Source organism: Salmo trutta, chromosome 35, assembly GCF_901001165.1.
Source record: "Salmo trutta chromosome 35, fSalTru1.1, whole genome shotgun sequence".
Taxonomy (NCBI): domain Eukaryota; kingdom Metazoa; phylum Chordata; class Actinopteri; order Salmoniformes; family Salmonidae; genus Salmo; species Salmo trutta.
In genome coordinates this window covers 37,411,260-37,421,259 of record NC_042991.1, presented here as the reverse complement: position 1 = coordinate 37,421,259, position 10,000 = coordinate 37,411,260, and the positions used below count along the sequence as shown (strand labels likewise).

Genomic DNA, 10,000 nt, shown 5'->3' with positions numbered 1-10,000 from the left:
CTAGTCACACTCATCTGCTTCCTGTTTCCATGACCTCATCTGACGCCTGGTGGCTCCACCCACTTCTGTACAGTAGTTTATTGGTCAATAATGACGTGGTCATTTAACAAAGTAAATGTGTGCAATACTCCAGATAGTATCCTGACATGTACTTTTCGAAATTAAATCTACATTTAACGTGAGCTAGAGTAATGGAGCAAACATGAGCAGAACCCTCAGACATTACCGGCGCTATTCTCTAACAGCTCTGAACGCTTTGTTTAAAATACCTCAGACATTACCAGCGCTATTATCTAACAACAGCTCTGAACGCTTTGTTTAAAACCCTCAGACATTACCAGCGCTATTATCTAACAACAGCTCTGAACGGTTTGTTTAAAATACCTCAGACATTACCAGCGCTATTATCTAACAACAGCTCTGAACGCTTTGTTTAAAATCCCTCAGACATTACCAGCGCTATTATCTAACAACAGCTCTGAACGGTTTGTTTAAAACCCTCAGACATTACCATCCCTATTAATTAACAACACATCTCCTCTTCAAGGAACAAGAAGAACAAAAAGGACAATCCTTATTGATTGATTGAGTCGTACAAATGGAAAGCTCCTCTAGTGTGGCGAAAGAGAGGGAGGGAGGGAGGGAAGGAGCGAGGGAGGGATGGAGCGAGGGAGGGAGGGAGGGAGGGAGGGAGGGAGGGAGGGAGGGAGGGAGGGAGGGAGGGAAGGAAGGAGCGAGGGAGGGAGGGAGGGAGGGAGGGAGGGAAGGAGTGAGGGAGGGAGGGAGGGAGGGAGGGAGGGAAGGAAGGAGGGAGGGAGGGAGGGAGGGAAGGAGCGAGGGAGGGAGGGAGGGAGGGAGGGAAGGAGGGAGGGAGGGAGGGAGGGAGGGAAGGAGCGAGGGAGGGATGGAGCGAGGGAGGGAGGGAGGGAGGGAGGGAGGGAAGGAGGGAGGGAGGGAGGGAGGGAGGGAGGGAGGGAAGGAGCGAGGGAGGGAGGGAGGGAGGGAGGTAGGGAGGAAATGAAGGAGCGAGGGAGGGAGGGAGGGAGGGAGGGAGGGAGGGAGGGAGGGAAGGAAGGAGCGAGGGAGGGATGGAGCGAGGGAGGGAGGGAGGGAGGGAGGGAGGGGAGGGAGGGAGGGAGGGAGGGAAGGAAGGAGCGAGGGAGGGGATGGAGCGAGGGAGGGGGGGGAGGGAGGAGGGAGGGAGGAGGAGGGAAGGAAGGAGGAGGGAGGGATGGAGCGAGGGAGGGAGGGAGGGAGGGAGGGAGGGAGGGAGGGAGGGAGGGAGGGAGGGGCGAGGGATCTTGATTTAGATCCGACCTGACAGAATGATCTCACTATGTTTGCTGGGAAGAAACAACCGGGCCCCCCAGAGGCATCGTGGGTAATTAGCTTAGTGGATATTTGGTGGTGTTCTCAGGAAATCGAAAGACAGAAACCTAATCGGTATCTTTTGAAAAATCTAAGATTTTATATACAAGTCACTGAAATCTCACAACTCAATTCGACTTGCGTTGGCCATTTAAAGGCTGTTTAATCAGCCTGTCTGTGCATACAGGGGGGAGACTTTTTAAAAGTGGATGGAATTAAAATAAAATCATGATGACATCTAAACTATAATTTCCCTCCAGAAATGAGCCCAATAACATATTGGTCTATATTATCAGGCTGGTGTGCTGTTTAACAATAAGAATTATCACCTGTAGCAGTATCACCTGTAGCATTATCGCCTGTACAATTATCACCTGTAGCAGTATCACCTGTACAATTATCACCTGTACAATTATCACCAGTAGCATTATCACCTGTAGCATTATCACCTGTACAATTATCGCCTGTAGCATTATCACCTGTAGCATTATCACCTGTACAATTATCACCTGTAGCATTATCACCTGTAGCAGTATCACCCATAAAATTATCTCTGTGGCATTATCCCCTGTGACATCATCACTTGTAACATTGTCACTTGTAGCATTATCCCTGTAGCATTATCACCCATAGCAATATCCATATAGCATTATCCCTGTGACGTTATCCCCGTAGCATTATCCCTGTAGCATTATCCCTGCTGCGTTATCCCCGTAGCATTATCCCCGTAGCATTATCCCTGTAGCATTATCCCCCATGGCATTGTCCCCATAGCATTATCCCTGTGGCATTATCCCTGTGGCATTATCCCTGCCGCGTTATCCCGTAGCATTATCCCTGTAGCATTATCCCCGTAGCATTATCACCCATAGCATTATCACCCGTAGCATTATCCCTGTGGCATTATCCTGTAGCATTATCCCTGTAGCATTCTCACCCGTAGCCGATCTGATGCCGCATAATGGCTATAAATAAATAATAATAGTAATTTACCCCATTGGGCTAACGGTTAGCCGCTAACCATTAGCTAGATCAAGCTGAAACTTGAAGCTATCTTGTTGCTACGTTCCACTGGCACTCAGCCAACCAAGGATCGTGTAGGCTACTGTGAATGTAGGCCTAGTTGTTACACCTGACCCGTGTTACATTTAGCGGCAGGTAGCGTAGTGGTTAGAGCTGTTGGGCCGGTAACCGAAAGGTTGCTAGATTGAATCCCGAAGGTAAAAATCTGTTGTTCTGCCCCTGAACAAGGCAGTTAACCCACTGTTCCTAGGCTGTCATTGTAAATAAGAATTTGTTCTCAAATGACTTGCCTAGTTAAATAAAGTGCAGCCTAGTTACACTAGGACGCTCTGTAGATTTTGCTGAGAAGAGACAGAATCATTAGATCACTTGTTTTGGTACTGCCCTTTAGTAGCTTGTTTTTGGTCGGGGTTTCAGGAATGGCTGAAGAATTGCAACATTTACCTGGAGCTAACTGTGCAAATAGCACTGATGGGTGACTTGAAAAGGCCAGCATTCCGGAGTCGCCTCTTTACTTTTGACGTTGAGACATGTTTGCAGGTACTATTTAATGAAGCTGCCAGTTGAGGACTTGTGAGTCGTCTGTTTCTCAAACTAGACACTCTAATGTACTTGTCCTCTTGCTCAGTTGTGCACCGGGGCCTCCCACTCCTCTTTCTATTCTGGTTAGAGCCAGTTTGCGCTGTTCTGTGAAGGGACTAGTACGCAGCATTTTACGAGATCTCCAGTTTCTTGGCAATTTCTCACATGGAATAGCCTTCATTTCTCAGAACAAGAATAGACTTACGAGTTTCAGAAGAAAGTCCTTTGTTTCTGGCCATTTTGAGCCTGTAATCGAACCCACAAATGCTGATGCTCCAGATACTCAACTGGTCTAAAGGCCAGTTTTATTTTTCTTTAATCAGTACAACAGTTTTCAGCTGTGCTAACATAATTGCAAAAGGGTTTTCTAATGACCAATTAGCCTTTTAAAATTATAAACTTGGATTAGCCTCTCTAGGGAAGGTGGGACGAAATCGTCCCACCTACGTAACAGCCAGTGGAATCCTGTGGTGCGTTATTCAAATACCTTAGAAATGCTATTACTTCAATTTTTCAAACATATAACTATTTTACAGCATTTTAAAGACAAGACTCTCGTTAATCTAACCACACTGTCCGATTTCAAAAAGGCTTTACAACGAAAGCAAAACATTAGATTATGTCAGCAGAGTACCCAGCCAGAAATAATCAGACACCCATTTTTCAAGCTAGCATATAATGTCACATAAACCCAAACCACAGCTAAATGCAGCACTAACCTTTGATGATCTTCATCAGATGACACGCCTAGGACATTATGTTATACAATACATGCATGTTTTGTTCAATCAAGTTCATATTTATATCAAAAACCAGCTTTTTACATTAGCATGTGACGTTCAGAACTAGCATACCCCCCGCAAACTTCCGGTGAATTTACTAAATTACTCACGATAAACGTTCCCAAAAAACATAACAATTATTTTAAGAATTATAGATACAGAACTCCTCTATGCACTCGCTATGTCCGATTTTAAAATAGCTTTTCGGTGAAAGCACATTTTGCAATATTCTAAGTAGATAGCCCGGCATCACAGGGCTAGCTATTTAGACACCCACCAAGTTTGGCACTCACCAAAGTCAGATTTACTATAAGAAAAATGTTATTACCTTCGTCAGAATGCACTCCCAGGACTTCTACTTCAATAACAAATGTTGGTTTGGTTCAAAATAATCCATAGTTATGTTCAAATATCCTCTGTTTTGTTTGTGCGTTCAAGACACTATCCAAAGTGTAAAGAAGGGTGACGCGCCGACGCATTTCGTGACAAAAAAAATCTAAATATTCCATTACCGTACTTCGAAGCATGTCAACTGCTGTTTAAAATCAATTTTTATGCCATTTTTCTCGTAAAAAAAAGCGATAATATTCCGACCGGGAATCTGTGTTTTAGTACAAAGAGAGAGAAAATAAAAACATGGGGTCGCCTCGTGCACGCGCCTCAGTCTCATTGTCCTCTGATAGACCACTTACCAAAGGCGCTAATGTTTTTCAGCCAGGGGCTGCCTCGACATCATTCAGCTTTTTCCCGGGTTCTGAGAGCCTATGGGAGCCGTAGGAAGTGTCACGTTACAGCAAAGATCCTAAGTTTTCAATAAACAGAGTCAAGAAGCCCAAGGAATGGTCAGAGAGGGCACTTCCTGTACAGAATCTTCTCAGGTTTTTGCCTGCCATATGAGTTCTGTTATACTCACAGACACCATTCAAACAGTTTTAGAAACTTTAGGGTGTTTTCTATCCAAAGCCAATAATTATATGCATATTCTAGTTTCTGGGCAGTAGTAATAACCAGATTAAATCGGGTACGTTTTTTATCCGGTCGTGTAAATACTGCCCCCTAGCCCTAACAGGTTAGCTAACACAACGTGCCATTGGAACACAGGAGTGATGGTTGCTGATAATGGGCCTCTGTACGTCTATGTAGATATTCCATTAAAAATCAGCCGTTTCCAGCTACAATAGTAATTTACAACATTAACAATATCTACACTGTATTTCTGAAAAATTTTATGTTATTTTAATGGACAAAAAAATGTGTTTTTCTTTTAAAAACAAGGACATTTCTAAGTGAACCCAAACTTTTGAACGGTAGTGTACATTACACTTTTACTGAGAGAGCAGACTGAGTTCAGCTATCTACTCATGAAGACGAACTGTGTAATAGAGGCACCAACCAGCATGGACAGACTGGGACCACATATGAGCCTGGATATTTCTCATTTCTAACACACCGGCCCATTTCTTAGCCAAATAATGACAATTCTGCGCAAAAAAACTAATTTGGCCTGGCCCAGTGGGCTAAAGATTGACCATCCTGGCATTTGCCGGAACTGCCGACTGTATGTCCAGTCCGTTCCTTCCTACCAGACTGTAATAGTGGAGCTCTCAGGACTCTGTGTGGTTCCTACCAGACTGTAATAGTGGAGCTCTCAGGACTCTGTGTGGTTCCTACCAGACTGTAATAGTGGAGCTCTCAGGACTCTGTGTGGTTCCTACCAGACTGTAATAGTGGAGCTCTCAGGACTCTGTGTGGTTCCTACCAGACTGTAATAGTGGAGCTCTCAGGTCTCTGTGTGGTTCCTACCAGACTGTAATAGTGGAGCTCTCAGGACTCTGTGTGGTTCCTACCAGACTGTAATAGTGGAGCTCTCAGGACTCTGTGTGGTTCCTACCAGACTGTAATAGTGGAGCTCTCAGGACTCTGTGTGGTTCCTACCAGACTGTAATAGTGGAGCTCTCAGGACTCTGTGTGGTTCCTACCAGACAGTAATAGTGGAGCTCTCGTTCCTACTGGACTAGTTTGGGATGAGATGAAATGAGATGCAGGAAATTATCAAGCTCATCTAAAATATAGTAAAATTATGTCCAAAATGCAAAACTCAAAAATACTTTAAAATAAGAACTATACTGAACCAAATATATAAAGTGTTTTTCCCATGTTTCATGAGAAATATATTTTTTACCTTTATTTTACTAGGCAAGTCAATTCTTATTTACAACCACAGCTTACCAGGGAACTGTGGGTTCTGCCTTGTTCAGGGGCAGAACGACAGATTTTTACCTTGTCAGCTCAGGGATTCAATCCAGCAACCTTTCAGTTACTGGCCCAACGCACTAACCACTAGGCTACCTGCCTCTAACCACTAGGCTACCTGCTGAACCACTAGGCTACCTGCCTCTAACCACTAGGCTACCTGCCTCTAACCACTAGGCTACCTGCCTCTAACCACTAAGCTACCTGTCTCTAACCACTAGGCTACCTGCTCTAACCACTAGGCTACCTGCCTCTAACCACTAGGCTACCTGCTCTAACCACTAGGCTACCTGCCTCTAACCACTAAGCTACCTGCTCTAACCACTAAGCTACCTGTCTCTAACCACTAGGCTACCTGCTCTAACCACTAGGCTACCTGCCTCTAACCACTAGGCTACCTGCCTCTAACCACTAGGCTACCTGCTCTGACCACTAAGCTACCTGCTCTAACCACTAAGCTACCTGTCTCTAACCACTAGGCTACCTGTTTCTAACCACTATGCTACCTGCCTCTAACCACTAGGCTACCTGCCTTTAACCACTAGGTTACCTGCCTCTAACCACTAGGCTACCTGCCTCTAACCACTAGGCTACCTGCCTCTAACCACTAGGCTACCTGCTCTAACCACTAGGCTACCTGCTCTAACCGCTAGGCTACCTGCTCTAACCGCTAGGCTACCTGCTCTAACCGCTAGGCTACCTGCTCTAACCGCTAGGCTACCTGCTCTAACCGCTAGGCTACCTGCTCTAACCGCTAGGCTACCAGCCTCCCCTAAATAAAATATCCCAGAAATGTTCCACACGCACAAAAAGCTTATTTCTATAAAATGTTGTGCACAAAGTGTTTACATCCCTGCTAGTGAGTATGGTGCACCTTGTGCTGGGGACAATAAAATGCCACTTTAAAATGAGTTATGTCACACAACACAATGCCACAGATGCCAAGTTTTGAGGGAGTGTGCAATTGGCATGCTGACTGCAGGAATGTCCACCAGAGCTGTTGCCAGAGAATTTAATGCACAAACTGTCAAGAACCGTCTCAGGGAAGCTCATCTGCGTGCTCGTTCTCCTCACCAGGGTCTTGACCTGACTGGAGTTTGGCATCGTAACCAACTTCAGTAGCCAAATGCTGACCTTCGATGGCCACTGGCACACTGGAGAAGTGTGCTCTTCACAGATTAATCCTGGTTTAAACTGTACCGGGCAGATGGCAGACAGCGTGAACGGCGTAGTGTGGGCGAGCGGTTTGCTGATGTCAACGTTGTGAACAGAGTGCCCCATGGTGGCTGTGGACTTATGCTATGGGCAGGCATAAGCTATGGACAACGAACACAATGGCATTTTAACGATGGCAATTTAAATGCACAGAGATACTGTGACGAGATCCTGAGGCCAATTGTCGTGCCATTCATCAGCCGCCATCACCTCATGTTTCAGCATGATAATGCACAGCCCCATGTCGCAAGGATCTGTACACAATTCCTAGAAGCTGAAAATGTCCCAGTTCTTCCATTGCCTGCCTGTTCACCAGACGTCACCCACTGAGCAAGTTTGAAAGGTCTAAATTCACATGTACAACAGCGTGTTCCAGTTCCCACCAATATCCAGCAACTTCACACAGAGGATTGGGACAACATTCCACAGGCCGCAATCAACAGCCTGATCAACTCTATGTGAAGGAGATGTGTCGCTCTGCATGAGGCAAATGATGGTCACACCAGATACTGACTGGTTTTCTGATCCATGCCCGATACCTTTTTTTAAGGAATCTGTGACCAACAAATGCATATCTGTATTCCTACTCATGTGAAATCCATAGATTATGGCCTAATGCGTTTATTTAAATTGACTGATTTCATCATATGAACTGTAACTCAGTAAAATATTTGAAATTGTATAATGTCGCGTTAATAGTTTTTGCTCAGAGTATTTATTATTAATATCCCAGTTAATCATTCTGAGCCATTCAGATAGTGAAATTCAGTGATAGTGAGTGTGAGTAGTGGTAGTGGTGGTGGTCCATCCTGTCTGATGGAGGGACAGTAGTGGTCCATCCTGTCTGATGGAGGGACAGTAGTGGTCCATCCTGTCTGGTGGAGGGACAGTAGTGGTCCATCCTGTCTGGTGGAGGGACAGTAGTGGTCCATCCTGTCTGGTGGAGGGACAGTAGTGGTCCATCCTGTCTGATGGAGGGACAGTAGTGGTCCATCCTGTCTGATGGAGGGACAGTAGTGGTCCAACCTGTCTGATGGAGGGACAGTAGTTGTCCATCCTGTCTGATGGAGGGACAGTAGTAGTCATCCTGTCTGGTGGAGGGACAGTAGTGCTCCATCCTGTCTGATTGAGGGACAGTAGTGGTCCATCCTGTCTGATGGAGGGACAGTAGTGGTCCATCCTGTCTGATGGAGGGACAGTAGGGGTCCATCCTGTCTGGTGGAGGGACAGTAGTGGTCCATCCTGTCTCATGGAGGGACAGTAGTAGTCCATCCTGTCTGGTGGAGGGACAGTAGTGGTCCATCCTGTCTGATGGAGGGACAGTAGTGGTCAATCCTGTCTGATGGAGGGACAGTAGTGGTCCATCCTGTCTGATGGAGGGACTGTAGTGGTCCATCCTGTCTGATGGAGGGACAGTAGTGGTCCATCCTGTCTGATGGAGGGACAGTAGTGGTCCATCCTGTCTGATGGAGGGACAGTAGTGGTCAATCCTGTCTGATGGAGGGACAGTAGTGGTCCATCCTGTCTGATGGAGGGACAGTAGTGGTCCATCCTGTCTGATGGAGGGACAGTAGTGGTCCATCCTGTCTGGTGGAGGGACAGTAGTGGTCCATCCTGTCTGATGGAGGGACAGTAGTGGTCCATCCTGTCTGGTGGAGGGACAGTAGTGGTCCATCCTGTCTGATGGAGGGACAGCAGAAGGAGAAGCAGCTGGTGAGGTGAATGATGATTAGTAATATGATTACTTGTGAATTGTTTACTGGTGAAGCTCTCTGAAACATCTCTATGGAAACAGCTCTCTGAAACAACACTATGGAAACAGCTCTCTGAAACATCTCTATGGAAACAGCTCTCTGGAACAACACTGTGGAAACAGCTCTCTGAAACAACACTATGGAAACAGCTCTCTGAAACATCTCTATGGAAACAGCTCTCTGAAACATCTCTATGGAAACAGCTCTCTGAAACAACACTATGGAAACAGCTCTCTGAAACAACACTATGGAAACAGCTCTCTGGAACAAAACTATGGAAACAGCTCTCTGAAACAACACTATGGAAACAGCTCTCTGAAACATCTCTATGGAAACAGCTCTCTGGAACAACACCATGGAAACAGCTCTCTGAAACAACACTATGGAAACAGCTCTCTGAAACAACACTATGGAAACAGCTCTCTGGAACATCACTATGGAAACAGCTCTCTGAAACAACACTATGGAAACAGCTCTCTGACTACCCAACATAACACTATCAGTTCACATTACTTTATATAGTCTAACTACCCCAACATAACACTATCAGTACACATTACTTTATATAATGTCATATATAATGGTAGAATTTGAGCGTAACTTCAGCAGTCAGGTCCTATGCAGAGCAAGTCTCAGGACTCATATTGAACAGGAGACGATCACATGAATCCGTATCACATGAATCCGCATCACATGAATCCGTATCACATGAATCCGTATCACATGAATCTGTATCACATGAATCCGTACAGTGTATTACATCATCTTTGTAATTCCCAGCATGAATCTGAAATTTACTGTGAAATTCACATGGATGTTTTCCTGTGGTCGTTTCCAGGTGTGCGTCTGGATCGTGTGAGGGGTGGGCGACAGAAGTACAAGAGGAGAATGGGGGACACAGAGAACGGGGCCTATCTAGGCTTGACACTCCCCCCTCCTGCCAAAAAGCCACGTGAGTCACAACAATAGTTCCTTTTCCTCGTTATGTCTACGTCTGTTCTACATCCCTGGCTATTCCCAACC

At 45.7% G+C, this 10,000-nt stretch overlaps 1 protein-coding gene across 1 annotated transcript in view; it reads left to right on the top strand.

Moving 5' to 3' along the window:
- The window catches only part of LOC115175154 (steroid hormone receptor ERR2-like), an 86,635-nt gene that overhangs the window by 60,816 nt on the left and 15,819 nt on the right, over positions 1–10,000 (top strand). Inside the window, exon 4 of the mRNA XM_029734381.1 lies at positions 9,816–9,929. Within this exon, the coding sequence (XP_029590241.1) occupies positions 9,816–9,929 (114 nt within the window). The remainder of the gene's footprint in view (positions 1–9,815; positions 9,930–10,000) is intronic.